Source organism: Petaurus breviceps, unplaced genomic scaffold (assembly GCF_028583685.1).
Source record: "Petaurus breviceps papuanus isolate PSGF00001 unplaced genomic scaffold, PetGlider_PUasm1.0 229, whole genome shotgun sequence".
Taxonomy (NCBI): domain Eukaryota; kingdom Metazoa; phylum Chordata; class Mammalia; order Diprotodontia; family Petauridae; genus Petaurus; species Petaurus breviceps.
In genome coordinates, this window is record NW_027185903.1 from 38,375,613 (window position 1) to 38,394,318 (window position 18,706).

Consider the following 18,706-nt stretch of genomic DNA (forward strand, 5'->3'; position numbering starts at 1 on the left):
TTTCTTGCTGTCCACACCCTGACACACACTGAGGGGTGTCGGGATTTGGGCTCTCTCCTTGCAGGCCAGTTTCTAGCCCAGAACTTCCAATGTTAGGTACCCGCACCCCAGCGCCCTCTAGTTCTGAGGTGAAACGCTCCCCTCCCCCTATCTCCTAGCAGCTTTCCCTTCCCGGGGCTCAGTGGCGGTGTTTGCGCTGCTGCCAACTGCTCGGTCCCTGAAGCGGTTCTTTAACCGGGAAAATGCGGCCCTCACGCCGCGCCCCCTGCGCAGCCCCAGAGAGGGGAGGGGCAGGGAGGTGGGGGAGGGGCAGGGAGGTGAGGGCGGGCAGAAGGCCGGGGCAGGGAAGGTACTTAGTCTTGCGCAGGCGGCAGAAAGAGCCTTCAGCACGCGCACGCGCGCGCGATTCTTGCTCCAGAGGAGTCCCCAAGCGATAGCAGATCCGCGGCAGGTGGAAACATGGACCCCATATTGCTAGACTTCCTGACCCCCTCGAGTCCCGACAGCCCCATAGATCGGTGTGAGGCTCCAATCAGCAGCGAGAACCCTCGCGCCCCGGTGAAGAAGCGCAAGAGTCCACGATACCAGAGGCAGCAGCCCCTGCACCTCCGCGGGCTTCCGCGGCGGCTCCCGCGTCCGTTTTCGGGCGACTCGGGGGTGTGCGATCTGTTCGAATCTCCCTCCTCTAGTTCCGGCTCCGGCTCCGACTCCGGCACGAAGGACACCCACAGCCTGGCCCGCCGGGACCTGCGCTACAGCAAGCCTGCGTACCCAGGACTTTTGAGTAGCCCACTGGACCTGCAGATCTTCCGAGACTACGGACAGAGCTGCTACGCCTTCCGCAAGGGGCTGGAGAGCCAGTTCCACACGCGCGAGGCCCTGGCGCAGCAGCCCCACGTGAGGCGTCCCCCCTTAGTTCCCAGCGCCCCTCCACGGTTCTCTCTGTGTCTCCCCTCTCTCTCCCAGATAGTGTGTTTACCTCCTCTCCCCCCCCCCCCCCCCCCCCCCCCCCCCCCCCTTGTCCTGCGGGCTCCTTTCTCCTCTCCTGGGCAGTCTCTATTCCTTATTTAGGCTCATCTCTTCACATCTGCGTTTCTCGCCGTCCCCTTTTAGTCCATTCACTTCTCATTTCTCCGAAAACTCCCCACCCAGGTCCCCTTCTCTTCTGCGCTCCTAACTGTGAAGGTGTTGTCCAAGGAGAGGAGACACATGTGGAGTGAGGAGATTCTACATCTCTGTTCTCCATCCCGACTCTTTATTTCTTTCTTCCCCATCGTTCTGTCTCAGGGACGCGCATTTAGAATTGTGATTTACTCTACCCTGGAAACTCACTGTTTTTTTCTAGTCTCTTCCTGCAGAAGGAGAAGGCAGATCCTATCCTCTCCCGTAGACTACTCCCGCGACTCTTTGAGCCATTTCCGCTGTCTGCTTCCTAACAGGTGACAGCAGAATCCCGTTGTAAACTGCTCAGCTGGTTGATCCCTGTACACCGGCAGTTCGGCTTCACCTTCGAGTCTCTGTGCCTGGCGGTGAACATCCTGGACCGCTTCCTCACCACCACTCCTGTGGCTGCCGACTGCTTCCAGCTACTGGGTGTCACCTCACTGCTCATCGCTTGCAAGCAGGTAACCTACATAGCCGGATGAGCTCCTGGAGAAGGCTCCAGATCTCTGCTGATCCACCTCTGTCCAAGCCAGAATTTCTGATGCTCCAATGCACATGAGATTGGGAATCACTTTTCTGAAAACTGGCCCCTTTCAAGATGACGCAGCTGCTTTAAAACGATAGGGCGCCGTTATTGTTATATCTTGCAGCCGCTTATTCCCCAGTTATACAGCTTTCCTGCTCTCTCTTCCCAATAAAAGGAAAGAGGTCCACACCACTACCATCACCTAGCCTTTTATCTCTCTGCAGGCTCCTTCTAGCATTGTCCAACCTAGTTTTAGGGGCAACCCTGTCCAGTTGGAGAAACAGTGCTTTAAAAGTGAGGGAAGACCGTAACCGTAGTAATAACTCGAGTTTATATAGTACTTCAAGGTTTCCAGTACATTCCTCACAACACTCTTGTGAGGTCATTTTAGAGATGAGGAAACTGAGTCAAATAAAAGGCCAAGTGACTTGTTCAGAGTCATATACACACAGCTAGTGAGGGGGTGAGGAGGCAGTCTCAAACTGTGCCCTTCTGACTGATCCAAATGCAATGTCCACCACTTTGAGCCTTAAGTTTGAAAGGGGCAAAGAGTAGATGGGAAAGAGGGCAAAATGTGAAGGTATGACAGTTTCTCCTCCCATATTTCCCTCCCAAGCCCTGCTTTGGGACTTGTACTGCATTAAATGCTGGAACTGGTGCTGAACTCTGTCTGGCAGGTCCATATCCATGCTGGGGTACCTCCAGCTTGTGGCTTTACCTCGAAATTTCTTAGCTTCCTCCTTTGTAGAAGATCAGATTAGTCCAAGAGTTTAGACTAATTAAAATCTAGTTAGACTTTAATAGATCTGTAAACTCCTGGGTGTGGGACTTTCCCACTTTTGTGATTCGTTTTTCCTTTCACAATGCTGGCCCTTAGCTGGAATTTAGGGAGTGCTGGTGGATTGATTGATAAGATTAGGTGATTTGTTAGATCCCTCTCTATTCCTCATCTGTGGCCCTATCAAGCTAGGTGGTGCAGTGGATAGAGTGCCTGGGCCTAGAGTCAGGATAGACCTGAGTTCAAATTCGACCTCAGACACTTCCTAGCTCTCTGACCCTGGGCAAGTCACTTAACCCTGTTTGCCTCAGTTTCTTCCTCTGTAAAAAGAGTGGGAGAAGACAAACTACTCCAGTATCTACACCAAGAAAACCCCAAATGAAGGGTCTGCAATGACTGAACAACAGCACCAAGCTGGAAAGGCTTGTATGATTGTCACCCCAAGACAAACTCAGCCAAGTCTGAGAGGTTCATTACTTGATTGGTCAGAGGGAGAGAGGGGGTGTGGGATACCTTTTTCTCCCACTGCTCCAGAAGTAGGAGGGCTTACATCAGAAGGGCTGAAATACATCCCTCTACCCTGCAGAACTACAGATCTTTGAAGTTGGAATGCCCTTTCCACCCCTGTCCCTCCCTCATTCAGTGCTGTTCTGTTTTATGCAGGTAGAGGTGCACCCGCCTAGGATGAAGCAGCTCCTGTCTCTGTGCGGTGGTGCCTTCACACGACAGCAGCTCTGCAACCTGGAGTGTATTGTGCTGTACAAGCTACACTTCAGCCTCGAGGCGCCCACCATCGCCTTCTTTCTGGACCACTTCACCCACTTTCGGGTGGCTTCCCAGGAGGCAGACCTCAGTGATGCTGCCAATGCCCATGCCTTGGCCAAGGGGGTAGCGCAGCTGAGCCTGGCCGATTACACCTTCACCAGGTACACCCCTTCCCTCTTGGCCATCTGCTCTCTGGGCCTGGCAGACCGCATGCTCAAACATCGAAAACCTCTGGACCTGCACATAAGCAATTACCCGGAAGTAGAGCTACAGGACTGCCTGGGGAAGCTGCAGCTACTGGTGTCTCTGAATAGAGATGCTTTACCCCACATCTTGCCCCTGACCCTCTCGGAGAAATGCAAATCTTCCGGGACAGAGTTAAAGCTAGAGAGCCTACCTTCGGGTCTCCGCATCTTCCCCCTCCTCCAGCAAAGAGCTGTAGAGAGTGCTAGACGAAATGCAACAGTATGACTGTATTGCTTTATTTTTATACCTCAGAAAAGAGCAGTATTGGCTTAAGGGTGGTAGGAGACTAAGGGGCTCTGGGTGATTTGGTTCCTGCTGCCTTGTATTTGAGTGACTGATGAAGCAGGATCAAACAAACAACAGTCCCGTGCCATCCTGCACGTGTTCACTTGCACTGGCAGACTGGTGTAAGGCAATTGTATCACCATGTTTATTTATTTAACCCAGTGGACAATAAAGAGTCACTAGGAAAACAAATAGTCCAATAAATATCGAATCCCTGGCGAATCGGTTGTCCGAGCATGAGGTGTGTCTGTGTAAGATTTCCTGGGAATTCGCGTCCGCCCTGGCTGGGGGGGAGGGGAAGAGGGGGGAGAGGTGGGGAGGGGAGGAGTGACGAGGGCGTGGGAAGAATGGGGATGGGAACGAAATGAAGCATTTGTGGAGAGAACCGTTTAGGCCCTTCGTTTTGTTTCTTGCAGAGAAGAGTTTTCACTGTAGGAAACTCCGAGGCCAGCGACATGAATGGGCTGTGAAGGGATTGTTGACACATATAAACGCTTGTTAGGGATACTAATACAGGTGAGAGGGAGTCCCATTCCTCAAGAAGTTTACATTAATTTGAGGAAAGACAGCATTTAAAGAGACCGGGAAGAGAAGGTTTCTGGCTCCTGGAGAAGGCGGCTTGAGGATCCAGAGAGGAAAGACCAAAGCCAAGAAGAAAAGCCCCAAACACGAGCTAGACAAACAGGCATTTACTAGAAAATACTGGCGGTGAGGATGAGGGGAAGGACTGTCAAATCTCTCTTACTTCTAGACTAGGCGACCTTCCTAGTCACTCCCCTCACCCCACAAAAACAACAAAACCAAAACGCCCCTCCCCACTCAAAACTGCACCACTGTTTAAAAATGTCTCTCTGGGGCTTTATGTCCGGGTTTTTGTTTATTCTAAGGTCTCCCTGAGACTGGAACAATCTTTGAAAACAAGTATCTGCTTTTTGTACCTTGTTTGCTACACTAGAACGGGGTGGGGGTGGGGGTGGGGGCGGGGTTAGGGCCATCTGCAAACAAACGCTCCTTTAACCCCCACTCCTCACCACCTTTTCTTTCCCAGAAACATACAAGGGAAGGAGAGGAGACAAGCAGCTAGCTGAGAGCGCAGAAAGGCAGCTTTGGTCTGATAGGATTCAAAAATCATTCGTTCATGTCTGATCTGCAGCTTCTTAGAACTTGTGTAAAGAAAGAGTCAGACTCTGGGGCGCTTGAGGATGAAAGAACCAAGTTCTGGGGTCCAGGGGAGAAGCCTAAGGGATGAAGAGTAAGGGAAGCATCAGCATGGGTGGTGTTAATGGACAGAAAATTCTGGGGAGCCCAGCAAGTGACACCTTCCTTGAAACCGGGATTCTCTGGCCGATCCCTGCTAAAAAATGGTAGCACAATTGTTTAATTTTAAAATAAAATTAACTTATTTTAAGTTAGGGGAAAACTGAGGGCCAGAGAAGTTCATATAGGTAATATAAGTGAAGTTAGTATTGGGTCCCAACTCCTTTGACTCCAAATCCATTACTTTTTCCATTAGGACAGATTGGGCTGGTGAGTGGACAAGCAGCCAAGGCCCAGGCCACTTCTGAGAAAATATGCAAAGAATAGGTGTGGAAGTAGATGTTGTTTCATTGCCCTGCTTTGAAGAGGGATAACCCACAGGAAAGCCTTGAGAAACTAGACCTTACAGAAGGGTATCTACTCTTGGAGCCACCCCCTACCCCCACCTTGTCCACCCAGATCCCAGCAAACATCTTCCAGGAGTTTGAGCCACTTTCCTCTGACCCTGGCTTCCAAGATTCTCTTACCTCATGCCTAAACATCGGTGGGTTTTAGAACTTAAATATTTGTTTGTAGAATAGTAACTAATATTTCTAGTGGAATTTGAAAACCAAACTTTTCATCTACACTGACATTCTTTAGAGCTTTAAAGATTTACAAACCACTTTGTTTATGTGTGGAAAAAACTAGGTGCATAAAAAACATAATTGTTCTTAGAACTGACATCATAAGGAAAATAAAATCTTTATGGTATGCTACAAATTATGAACTTGTCCAATCAATAAGAATGTATGATTGAAGGCAATAAACTCTATATGCATTCACACAATATACATGTATAATAATAGCTCATACTTCCCAGGTTGTGAAAATCAAATGAGATAATATTTGTAAAGCACTTAGCACAGTGCTTGGCATATACTAGGCATTATATAAATGGTGATAACAATGATGATAGGAAAGGACCTGTGAATAAGCTGGGCCAGCAAATCTATGACATTCATAAAAGAAAAGTCCTAGGAAGTTGCTTTAATGCCAAGGTTAAGTCAGAAAGGTAGTAAGTACCATAGTCAGTATTTAAACTCAGGTCTTCTCCACACCAAGCTCAGTGCTACCACTCCATATTTGTATTTTTTGATAACATAAATAAATAATAAAAATGTATTCTTCTGTGGTAGGTATAGGACAAAATATTTATTGAGAGCCCACTAAGTAATAGGTGTAACATGAAACAGTTTAACACAGCATTTCATTTTTTTTTTGAGGGGGAAGGCAAGGCAATTGGGGTTAAGTAACTTGCACAAGGTCACACAGCTAGTGTTTCAAGTGTTTGAGGCTGTTTTTGATTCCAGGTCCTCCTGATTTCAGGGTAGGGTGTGACATTCACTGCCACCTAGCTGCCCCTCATAGCATTTTGAGATTTGCAAATGCATTCGTGATCTCTTTTACATGGGAGTCAGGACACAGTGAGAAGTTTGCATTCCAAGTTGTATTAGTCCATTTTCCATATAGGAAAACAAGAAAACCAATAATTTATGGTAGTGTGCTGCTCTTACCCTTGACAATTTTGAAAAAGTTTGCCATTCAAAAAGTGTTCCACGTGGAAATTCTGTTGTATTTGGGGATATGCACACTCACAAAGAAAACCACTGCACTCGAAGTCTGTCTTCACTGTCTCTAAAGTTAAAGCATAGACATAGAAACTGGTTTCTCTCTGTCCTTTCATCATCTGTAAAATGGGAGGTGGTTGAATTTCATGGCTTTTAAGGTCTAAGGCTCTAAATCTATGGTCCTATGATTCTCAGAAACCAGGAGCTTTTCTGGGAAAGGTGTTGGTGTCATAAAAGTCCTTGGATACCATATCATGGACAAATCATTTAACCTCTCTCTCCTTATCTATAAAATGAGGGGATTATTCTCTGTGGCCTCTAAATTCCCTTCCAGCTCCAAATCTGTAATCGTATGATCTAGTGGGTATTTAGTCCTTTCCTGTCCCTCCTCAGAAGGGGGTCTTCTAGTCCAGCCCACTTGTGGTGAACTTGACTTCCATAGAGAGTGACTTACTGAAGGGGTTACAGTTAGCCCTTCACCTCTTCAAGGATCCCTCTCTCCTAGAGGCTTCATCCTAGCAAAGGACTCTCCAGGTTGCCTCCTTTCTCCCCTAAAACAATCCACCAAAAGGGAAGAATGGGAGCAGATGCTTTCCAAAGAGTATCTAGGAACAACCATGCATCCAAAGTAACTGCTTTGCAACCACTCTGCACCAATAATGATAGTGAAATTTTATCTAACACATTCTTGGTGCTGTTGCAGGCTGTTTATCTATCTTGGAATTCATTAAAGTTCTTTGTTTCTTCCATCCAACTCCTCATCCTTCCTGCTGACTACATTTTGACCAATTCACTATTTTCTTGCATATTTCCAAATGGGTGGGCAGAAGGAAAAAAACCCTCAAAATTATAAAATTACTACTTTATATAACACAATCAACTCCTGTGTGATGCAGCAGGCTAAAATGAGGTTTTGAGTAATTGCAAATTTTTCATTTGTATTATCCATGCTGTTCTAGTCCCCATTATTTCTAGGGTGAGTACACCCCAGGCTCAGCCCAAGTACTTCTCTCCATCTTCACCTGCCTCTTGTCCAAATGGAGAAACTGAGGCAGGAAATACGGGAGTGACCGTCTCATCCAGCGATGGGTGGAGAGATGAGCTAGGAGGAGCGGGGAGCCACGACTGATATGTGACCGCACTGGCCAATGGATCCTGAAAGTGGGAAAGGGGCTTTCGCAATTTAGAGAACCTTTCCCTTGAGTGTTTCTGGATTTGGGAGTCCTCTTCTAAAGAACTTTATTGCTGCTAATTAGAGTTCTCCCCCCGTCGAATTTAACTAATCTTGAGAAGGAAGCTGGTGTGTATGTTATTGCGTCTGTCTGCCTGTCTCCCCAGACTCAGCTCTTTTATGGTCATAGCGCAGAGAGGACTCTAACTTTGTTTTGGTACCTTTAGTTTTGTAATCCTGCATTTATTCAGCACTTTCCCCGTCGAGGCTCGTTTTGGGAGTTAACTCTGGGTGGGAGACAGAACCGATTTTCATTGAGACCTTTTCTATATAGTTTGAGTTTGCACCTCTAACGTCTGTGGCAAGGGGGAAAGGAGGCAACTAAATGCTTAGGGCTTGGGGATCCAGTCTGTCACACCCTCTTTCCTTTACTCCTCTCCCTCCCCTTTCCTCCTCCTCTCTCTCTCTTCTTCCCTCCCTCCTCCTGCCAGGCTGCAGTCGCATGGCGAAGCGGGCGGCGCCAACGTCTGCCGAAAGGGCGCTAGAGGGCCCGGGCTTCGGCTGCCCAGGTTCCCGGGGGAAGGTCTGTTGCCAGGTTGAATTTTCACGCCTCCTCCAGAGCGCAGATTGTCCGAGATGAAGGCGCCACCTCTGGCGCCCAGGCCCAGACCCGCCCCTCCCAACTCAAAGTCCTCGCAGGTCCTTCCTCCCTCCCCTTCCTATCTCTGCCGTAGCCCCCTTCCAGTCTCTTTCCTGTCTTGTTCCTCTTTCCCTCCACGCACCCACTCCCTGAGCCTTCAGTTGCAGCTCCAAGGTTGATGCCAGAAGAGCTGACTGCCAGGGCGCCAACCCATCCTGGCCAGTGTGCAGGAAAAGGACAAATACCCTGCAACTGGAGCCAAACCCAGACAGAGGGATGCAGAACTTCGGAGGTGGCTCCATCGGGGGCGTCGGGGCCCGGAGAGCCTTCGACAGTATCTGTCCCAATAGGATGATGGATCTGTCCAGACGACATTTCAGGAAACCGGAGAAATTGGAGAAGAAGGTTCGGAGAGGGAGCCAGAGGGGGCATCTGGGAGCAATCGCAGGGCTCTTGGGGTAGGTGCAGGGGTCGGGGGTCGGGGTGAGCATGGGATGGCCACTAGACTCCAAGAGAATTTCCGGCATCGCTGTTTCTTTCCCAATTCAGTTCGTGCCCCCGAGGAAGCTCTTTGAGAGCAGCAGTCCCATCTCTGTTTACACCGACCCCCCGGAGGCGGAGCTGGCAGGTTTGCCAGGTGAGCAAGACGCCCCAGGTCCGGAATATCCCACCCACCCGGTGGATGTGACTTGGAAGTGCTATGTCCAACCACCCTAGCCTTTAACCCCCAGTCCCACACATGCCCCCGGTTCCGTCTCCTCTCTAAGGCGCTGGCTAGTGTCTCTGTGTTCCCCCTTTAAATTCCGGGAAGCAGGAAAAGGAGGAATGGAGGAAGAGATGGAGAATGCCCATCTAGAGGAGACGAGAGTCTGGGGATCTGTACCAATGTCTCCCTTCTCTTCCTCTAACAGCCCTGACTACGATTGACTGGCAGGATTTCGCGGATTGCTCCTCACTCCTCCATGAAGAGAGTTCTCCCAGCTGTGATGCTACGGCGTCACAGGTACCTCCTCCTCCCAGTCCCTCTGCATGCATCCTTTCATCTCCCTAAACTCTAATACTCTAGGAACTTTTCCCATGTCTACACTATCCAATTCAACTACATTCGACGTCTCATTTATTAAGCGTCTGCTCCGTGCCAGGTATTGTGCAAAGAGCTGAAGACGAAAAGGGTTCTGACTCGTAGTAAACTAAGGCTGGTGGGGCCCTACCTGGGGCAGACTTCGAGTTCTCGGAAGGTGCCGGGTTTTGACTGGGCAAAGCATAGAAACTAATTGCAGTGGCAAATTAATTAATAAAACCCTCCCCATCTGCTTTTCTCTCTCCCTACACGTTGGCTCTTTCTGGTGTGTCAGCTTTCCCTGGGGCTGTTTTGAGCAACCCACCAATCAGGGGTTCCAGAATGGAAAGAGGATTTCCAAATCTTCACCACCTACTTTTTAGGCTAGTGGTGGGAAGAGGAAGTGTGTAAACATTCTTTGGACATGGATTTGGAAGTAGAGGAAGCGGAAATGCGCTTCCTAAATGAGATCTTTTCTCTTTCCCCATCCATGATGAGTCTGATTCCTTTTCCTGCGACAATGACACTGGGCTGTTTCACTTGGTATGAGGATGCTCCTCTTCCAGGGAGGTGAGATAAGGTTGAGATGTGGGTCTGAGGGGGAGAAAGAAAGTGTACATTTAGGGTTATTTTATATAGTCACAGCTTTGTGACCTACGGCAAAAGTGTATGTTTCTTTTGCTTTTTTGAGGGCAGTTGGGGTTAAGTGACTTGTCCAAGGTCACACAGCTAGTTTTTGTGTGTGTTAAGTGTCTGAGGTCGGATTTGAACTCAGGTCCTCCAGACTCCAGGGCTGGCACTCTACTCACTGCGCCACCTAGCCGCCCCCAAAAGTCTATGTTTCTAAGACTGGAAACCTGGGCTGTGATGGTGGATGGAAGGATTTGCTCTTAGGAACCTGGAATCTTTGACAAATAGGGTTCACAGAAACAATTCAAATTCCAGCTTCTCTAGCTGATTGCATGGAGACTAGCAAGAACCTTGATTCAGTAAGACTGTAGAGTTCACTAACCTCTATCTGAGCTAGCAGCCCCTCTTCTTGACGTGGGAAAGAGGTCTAATGTCTTTAGCTCATCTAAACCAAATAGAAATAGCTCTGGGTGGTAATTTCAGTTATCCCCTAATGCAAGTTATAAGAAAGGCAATTAATTGTGGGCCAGGACTTCTGGATTCTACGAAACTGGTTTCAACAGCCTTACAAATGAAGAGATGGTTGAATGCTCTGTAGAGGTTCTATCAGTAACTTTTCTTGGGTAGACAGTATACACGAGTATGGCTGCTCTGCAAGGCATACAAGGGATCAGAGTCCCACCAAAAGATATACAGTTCTCCTAAATGTAAATAAATGTAAATATTGTTTAAGTGACCTAATTAGAGGGGGACCCCAAAAGGAAAGCTCCTTCCATCCAGTCATTTTACAATTAACATAGAAAGCTATTTTGGAAATGTTTGCTGAGGGTATAAAGAGTTTTAATTTGTCCTTATCATGGAATATCTTATTTTTTTCTTTAGGAGAGAAAGAAATGCCATATTTTTACTTAAAGGGAAGGAAAAGTCATCACTAGAAAAAAAAAACCCACTGGACTTGGAATCAGGAGACCTGGGTTGGAACCCTATCTCTGTACTTACTATTTTTGTGCCCCTACCAGCTAGTTCCCAGCAGACCACTTCCTCAGTGTTGAACTACTAAGCTAATTAAACTATTAGAACGAGAGCCTACCCTCCTCTGGACTCCAAAGTCAGTTAGGATGAAGCAGGATAGTATTGTGAAAAGAGGTCTGTCTGGTCAGGGCCTATGTCTACCACTAATTCATTCAGTTACCTTGGAATTACTCTTGTCAATCAATCCACAAACATTTATTAAGCACCTACTATGTGCTAAGTCTTCAGTTTCCTCCCTTATAAAATGGATCAAATTATTTCTAAGGTCCCTTCCAGATACAGAACATTTTATAGTTCTACAAAACAAATGCTGACTAAATTGAAGCATTGTCGGTCACCCGTTACGCTGGGGCTCGATGCCTTTCTCTGTGTTTCAGAGGAGGGAACCAGAGGACCATATAAGACTTATGGCTTAAGGGCCATCAAGTTCAACATCCTCATTTTACAGATGAAACTTTACAAAGGATACTGAGGCACAGAGAAGGTAAATGACTTGCCCTGAGTCACAGAGCTTATAAATGTTTGAGGCAGGATTTGAACTCAGGTCTTCCTGATTCTATGTCGATCTGTTTGTCTATTATGTCATCTAGTAGCTTTTACAAAGGTGAAGACCATGAGGAAGGACTGGGACTTAGTAAACTTAGGGCAAGGTAGGCAGTTATATGACATAACAGGGTAGGGGAAGAGTGAAGGGAGAAATACTTTTAAAATATTAATAAATGCACTTTTTAAACATGCTAGAAAATTATTGGTACCTAAGTGTCTGTGGCAAGCATGGTGAAAGCTCAAAGTCTCTAGCCACTGGTAACACATGGGTGCTAGTGGCGGTTCAATGGACAAGGATCACACAAACACCTCATCTTGTCATATCACTCTCTCTTGTAGTATTCTCAAACAGGTAGAAACCTGCCCCTTTAAAGAAAGACTGACTCTAAGCAAAATTCAAAAGTGGACCAACTTTGTCTTTGTTGCCCACATCTTTCCCCAGTCCTACCCCTTTATACACATACCTGCACAAAACACACTTTTAGCTGTTCCTTTTCCCCAGGTACAAAGTACTCTCGCTGTGGCTGCCCAGGCTTTCTAGTCTATTTTGAGGAAAGTAAGCTAATAAATCTATGTGCATTAAGGTGTTAAGGGATGACTATTACCCTGTTCCAGAGTTTTTGCATTTTCAAAGAAGATCTCTAGGGAAGGGACAGTAAATAGTTAATGGCGGAATTTTGTGCAGATCAATAGGGGTGGGTGATGTTGGTGATACAGGTTTGAGCCAGACATTTGGACACACATATCACACCCCTGATGGATGTTCTATCTACCTCCTGGAAAGGAAGGCTCTATCTCCAAATGTATTCTTTCTGTAAAAAACAAAAACAAAAAATGATGAGTATCCCACATCACAATACAAAGGGCCACTACCTTTCCTGCTGCCCTCTCTTCACATATATATTCAATAGTCTTTTCAAGAATCAGTGATTTCTCTTTTCTAGTGACTGATATGCTTTGGCTCTTTCCTGAAAAGTTAGGACTTTGGAGAGGCATGTTAATATTTTCAGGCTGCTAGGAAGTACCCTATATTTATAAAAATAACAACTCACACTTCTATACCCTGTGAAGCATAAAGTGTAAATATAGCTTACACATGAGGAAGCTGAAGGTTAGAGAAAATAATTGCCCCTGTCATAGGCTGGTAAGTGGAGGAGTTTGGACTCGAGCCCAGATTCTTTGTTTCCCAAACCAGTGTTTTTCCTACTGCATTTCCGAGATTCTCCCTATCATAGACTCACAGACTGGGGGCTGGAAGGAATCTTAGACATTCTCTAGGCCAGGGGGAGTTCTTAACTTTTTGTGTGTGTGTGTGTATTATAGACCCTTTTGGCAGAATGTTTTTAAATACGTAAAATAAAACACGTAGTAGAATCCTTTGTGTTTCAGATCAATTATCTTGAAGTACAGTTATCCAAAAATTATCTTTTTAAAATTAACAGACCCGTTTAGCAATCCCTTAGGTTGTTTAGCCTTATCTCTTCTTCAGTTGAGGGAACAGAAGCCAAGAGAGGACAAATGACTCCCTCCAAGTATCTCTCAGTTTAGTGTCAGTCTAGAAGCCCGGTCTCTAACCCAGGGCCTCTGAAGCAAAAATTCGGAATTCTTTTCATTAAATTACGCTGACTCCACAGTACTTTGCTTCTCCCGGGATCTGAGACCTGAGCAGAGTGCAGTGCATCAATTAGAACGAACCACACCGCTTGCACCCCACAAAACGGTGTTTGCCTATCCTTCGCTGTCAGATCACAGCTTAATCTCAGCAAACAGTCCAGACGGGAGCCACTCTTCCTGCGCTTTGTTATTCCTCTGCGGCAGCAACATTGCTTGGTGCAAAGAGTGCAGAACGCTGCTTTCTCGCCTTCACGCGGACCTCAGGTTGATATCCGGCTGATGCGTGACTTGGCGGACTGTCCTTGAGAAAGGTTCAGGAGGTCACGTGGGGCTCCGGGTGCTGCGCGTGTTTGCCCTGCTCCCGCTACCGCGGTCACGTCAGCTGGGCAGTCAAGGGCTAGTTAATGTTTCACTGGCCCGCGAGGAATGCACGGCGCCCTGCTGGAGGACGGTGGTTGGCTCGTGTAGCTGGCCAATAAAGTGGCAGCAGAGGCCAAAAGGTTCTCTGGAGGCTCTCGCGCAGCGCGTGCCATCCAGAGGGGTCCAGCCAGGAGACAGCCCCACACCTGCTCGGACCCCAGCCTCTGGTACCTGTGTGCTAGGAAGCCGGGTAGCTATGCCTCCGTGACTAGCTATCTCTAGCTTAAACCTTCGGAATAAGAACATTTGACCCTGCATCCCTTACATACCTACCCCGCGATCATGACAATGCAAGCCTGCTATTTGCAAGGTTCAGGATGGGGTTTGGATGTTAAGGTATGAGTGATTGTGTGAATATGAATGTGTAAGTGTGTACGAACTAGTCACAGGACCCAGGAGAAGGGAGATGTACATAATTAGGACTGGCCAAAGAGCAATTGATGAGATTAGAATGATTTAATTAAGCGTAGTGCTACCTTTCTGCTTTGTTTCAGAGCCACTGTCCACAAACAGAACCAGAATTTGATCTGCAGGATTTCAGGGATGCAGTGGATAATCTCATCTCAGGCAAGTGCGCTTTTTGCAGTTTAAGGTTGGTCTAAGCAGCGCTCCGGCAACAGGGATTTCCCCTCTATGTCCACCATCCAGTCAGTGGCACGGCCCGTGTATTGCTTATTTCTTTAGTTGGGTAATTTCATGTCTCTTTCTGGCAAGAGGAGAAAACTTCCAAACACTAACTGGTAGTCCCGAATATGATATGACCGCTAAAAAGAAACATAGCTATTTTTGTAACCTGGTTAACCCCGCCTTCCGCTTTACCACTTCCGAAACGAGTAGAATTGTTGCTACTTTTGCACCTGCTTCTTCGAAAGGGCTCAATACTTAGGCGTTGTGCTATTCACTGAGGGAGGTGCGATAAGACTGGGGAGGAGAAAGAAATGTACATTAGGGTCAGTTTATATAGTCTTGGCCTCATTACCCAGGGCAAGCTCTTTGAGCCTTGATTTCTTCATCTTCAATAATGCCTACCCTGCTTAAATTTCACAAGGAGGCTAGAGGGCCAAAAGAGATAAGGAGTGTGAAGCCTATGTAAACCTTAAAACGCTGTGTAATGTAAGTTATTAACTGCCTCAGTGTCAGAGGGAGATCATTTCCTTCCTATCCATTTTGGAGAGGGAATAAGTCACAGAGTCTCCAGTGATGGACACTGGAGCAAAGAATGATTCCCTGATCAGTTCTCCAGTTTCTGTGAGGGATAGGCTGGGTGGGATTTGGGGAAGGGTGAAAGGTTTCTGTAATACCTTTTCGGAGATTTTAAGCAGAAATCTATAGAAATCTTTTCCATTGGCAGTGACACCTAATGCCATCCTCTGCTGCTCCACAGACCCATCGTCTTTGATGCCATCTCCCATGGGTCCTGAAGACTTCTCCTTCCCTTCCTGTGACGTGTCTTCCTTCGGGTCCTGCATTTCTCCCCAGCCTGAGCACCCTGTGCCTCCCGTGAGCATTCATGGGGTTTCTCATCCGGAGCAGTACTGGAAGGAAGTGGCTGACCAGAACCAGAAAGCCCTGGGAGATGCCCTGGTAGAAAATAATCAAGTAAGGAGAACCAGAGCTTGGGGGTGGGAATGCTGGGACATGGGAATAGGGGTAACCAATCCAGTGGGGGTGGCATAATTAAGTTTCTTTCTACACTCTCCTCAAGTGTCTTAATAGTTTGGATAGTTCCTGTCTTTCTCAATTCCTCCAAGCCCCATGTAGCTATGAAATCCAAATCCTGTTAGATTGTTGGTGGAGATACTGCAGACTTACCCTGGTCTTGACCATGCATCGGCACATAAATGTTCCTGTGAGTTCTTGTACCTGTTTATTTTTTCTTTTTTTGGTCCACACTGGTGATTTCATTACTATGGGGATGTGTGTAAACTCCTCCCACCTTTATAAATCAGCAACACACCTGTAACTTACAGTCTTATAGAGTTGGCTGAAGCTCTCAGAGGTTGATTTGTCTATGGTCACACAGCCAGTAGTATTCTGGGTGTCTCAAAAGTCTTGGTGCAGTTTTAATCACTTAGGTCATTAAACTATTAAAGCTTTAAATTGCACTAAGACTTTTTCGACATTCTGTATATTACAGGTAGGATTTGAACTCTTATCTTTCGAAGTCCGAAATTAGGTCTTTATCCACTTACACTACTTGATTCGTTTGCTTTTTCCTGTGCATATATATTTTCAACTTGAGATACAATATTGTGTTGGAGATTGAACAGAACATGCATAAAAAGTCTAAATCATGCATGGAATGTTACAACTGTATGTTAAATTATCCCATACTATACAGATGAGGAAACAGAGAAGTGAAGCAAGTGGGCCAATACTTGGAAAAGAATCCTCTGAATCCAATTCCCAGTCTCTTCTTCTATAGGGTCGTTGGCTTCTCAGTCTCCACTCGGGAATGTATGGTGGACATGTGACTATCATGCAATCCTCTTTGTGTTCCCCTCCCCGCCCCCAGCTGCACGTGACACTGACCCAGAAGCAAGAGGAGATTGCGTCCTTAAAAGAAAGGAACATTCAGCTGAAGGAACTGGCCAGCCGGACTCGACACCTGGCTTCTGTCCTTGATGTAAGTGTGGTGAGGGCTGTGGTTTAAGAAAAGTGATCGAGAGCAGTGACAATGTAGGTGAGCTGCCGGGTAAGAGGCACGCGGCATAATGCACGGTGTGCTGGTGCCAGCTCTAACCGGCTTTCAAGAGATTGTTAAAATTTCAAAGTGAGCATTTATACCACAGGAATCAGCAAGCCATACAAAATCAGGGCTTAATTTATAGTCTTTTTGGTTGCCTGGACTTAAGAAGGCGTTAATAACGTAGATTAAACTTTAAATTGTCAATGCGTATACCCCACCCCTTTAGCTTTTTTTTTTTTTTTTTTGCTTTTTGGGGTTAAGTAACTTGCCCAAGGTTACACGGCTAGTTTTTTTGTGTGGGTGTTAAGTGTCTGAGGCCAGAACCAAACTCGGATCCTCCTGACTCCCGGCTGGTGCTTTACTCACTGCACCACCTAGCCGCCTCTACCCCACCCCTTTGTTAAACATTGACCAACACAGTCCTGTATTGCTCTGTAAACCGTGCTCGAGCCCAGCAGGAGTGCAGTAGAAGACTGTGGGAATGAAGTCATCACCAAACTGGAGGCCTGGTGACTGGAGGCTGATGATGATAACAACTGACACATAGCGCTTTAAGGTTTACGAAGCGCTTTACACCCTTTATCTCATTTGAGCCTCACACTGTCTGTCCCTGGCTGCCGGGCAGTAGTTCCTCTGCAGATTTTCCATCCCTTGGAAAGGAAGGTTAAGGAGATAGTCGGTAGTCCCCGCCACCCTCCGCACGACCGCTCATTCTGCGCTCAGTCCCTGTTTGTACGTGCACAACTCAAATTAACTGATCTGCCCTTGAAGCCAATTGGCCAGACTAGACTGAACTCCCTTCAGTGCATCGTGCATTCTCTTTTCCCTACAACCACAGAAGCTGATGATCACCCAAGCCCAGGACTGTAGGACGGCCCCGGAACCCTTTCTGCTTAAAGCCTGTGCTAAGAGGAGCCTGGAGGAGCTGCTCACTGCCAGCGTGCAGGACGGCGCCCAGGTGGACGCGGTCCTGCGGGAGATTTCGGAGCAGTGTGACGCGGCTCTGCAGAGCCGGGACACCAAGCGGCCCAGGCTGCAGCCCGGAGCTCCGGCCACTGCCTGTCCGCCGCCGGCACCCCTGCACGGTGCCTTCGGTGGGCTGTTGGCCGACTGCAGCCAGGGATCCCTGAACCTGAGCCACAGCGAGCTGGAGGACAGCGGCTCCTTCAGCACCCCTATTCGGGACCACTGCACCATCCGCACTCTGGCGTTCCCCCAGGGCAACGCCTTTACCATACGGACCGCCAGCGGGGGCTACAAATTCCGCTGGGTGCCCAGCTGAGCTTGGGGAGAGGGTCTCGTGATTGCCCTGGTCTAACAGCCCTCTGACACCAGGAGGCACTGCCTGCACTGTGATCGCAACGCCTTGTGCTGCTCTTGTCTCCAGAACTTCACTTTTGGGAACGCCCTGCCCCTACCCGGCATGTGAAACCCCATTTTAAGTCCCCAGGGATGTTATTGTTGTTATTAAGAAGGAAAACAGGTTGTGGGGACATAGTGTATTTCAAAGTCTGTTCCTAAATGCCGTTAGTGTAATATATCCCCTTTAAAAGGGGGGAGGGGCAGGATCTAAAGCTGTTCCATCACTTTAAAAATTATGTATTATTCTGAATGAGAACTATAGGATAAAAAAAAAAAGCTTATAAGGGCACTTGAAGTTCAATCCTCTCATTTTACAGTGAGTGAAACTAAAGTCCAGAGAAATTTAGGAACTTGTCCAAGGTCGTGCAGCTAGTTAAAGGTTATTAGAACTAGATCACAGGTTTCCTGACTCCTAGCCCAGTGGTCTTCATAGTGTTGTATTCAATTGTGTCTGACTCTTGTGATCCCATGGATTGGCAGTGAGGTTTTTTTGGAAAGAAAAAACTGGAGTGGTTTGCCATTTCTTTCTCCAGTGGAATAATGCAAACACAGGTTAAGTGACTCATCCAGGGTCACACTGCTAGTAAGTGTCTGAGGTCAGACTTGAACTCAAGTCTTCCCAGGCCCAGGGCTCTATCCACTGAGCCATCCAGCTGCCTAGTCCTCCTACTAAGCACTTAAATTCCTATTATTCTTTCTCCTGTATTATGCTGCCTTCCTTACTGTAGGAAGGAAATGTAGTTTTGCTATTATTTCAAACTATCATTCCAGCCAGCAATAGAATGAAAGAATGGTGAGGAGAAGAATGATGAAACAGTGCCTTGAGGAACAAAATGGTAGATTCTGGATCTCAAAAGCATAGAATGTTAGATTAAAATCTGAAGTGGACCTCAGAGATCATAGAACCACAC

General features: G+C 47.2%; 2 protein-coding genes across 2 annotated transcripts; both read left to right on the forward strand.

The window, feature by feature from the left end:
* Positions 1–373: 373 nt before the first annotated feature.
* On the forward strand, positions 374–3,986 carry CCNO (cyclin O). The gene is made up of 3 exons (XM_069096009.1): positions 374–897; positions 1,440–1,625; positions 3,132–3,986. Exons 1-3 carry the CDS (start codon positions 460–462, stop codon positions 3,702–3,704), a joined length of 1,197 nt encoding a protein of 398 aa, XP_068952110.1. The 5' UTR covers positions 374–459; the 3' UTR covers positions 3,705–3,986.
* Positions 3,987–8,718: 4,732 nt separating this feature from the next.
* On the forward strand, positions 8,719–17,715 carry MCIDAS (multiciliate differentiation and DNA synthesis associated cell cycle protein). The gene is made up of 7 exons (XM_069096010.1): positions 8,719–8,847; positions 8,992–9,079; positions 9,354–9,445; positions 14,239–14,311; positions 15,129–15,343; positions 16,260–16,370; positions 17,272–17,715. The coding sequence occupies exons 1-7, from the start codon at positions 8,719–8,721 to the stop codon at positions 17,713–17,715; spliced, it is 1,152 nt and encodes a 383-aa protein (XP_068952111.1).
* Positions 17,716–18,706: the final 991 nt, after the last annotated feature.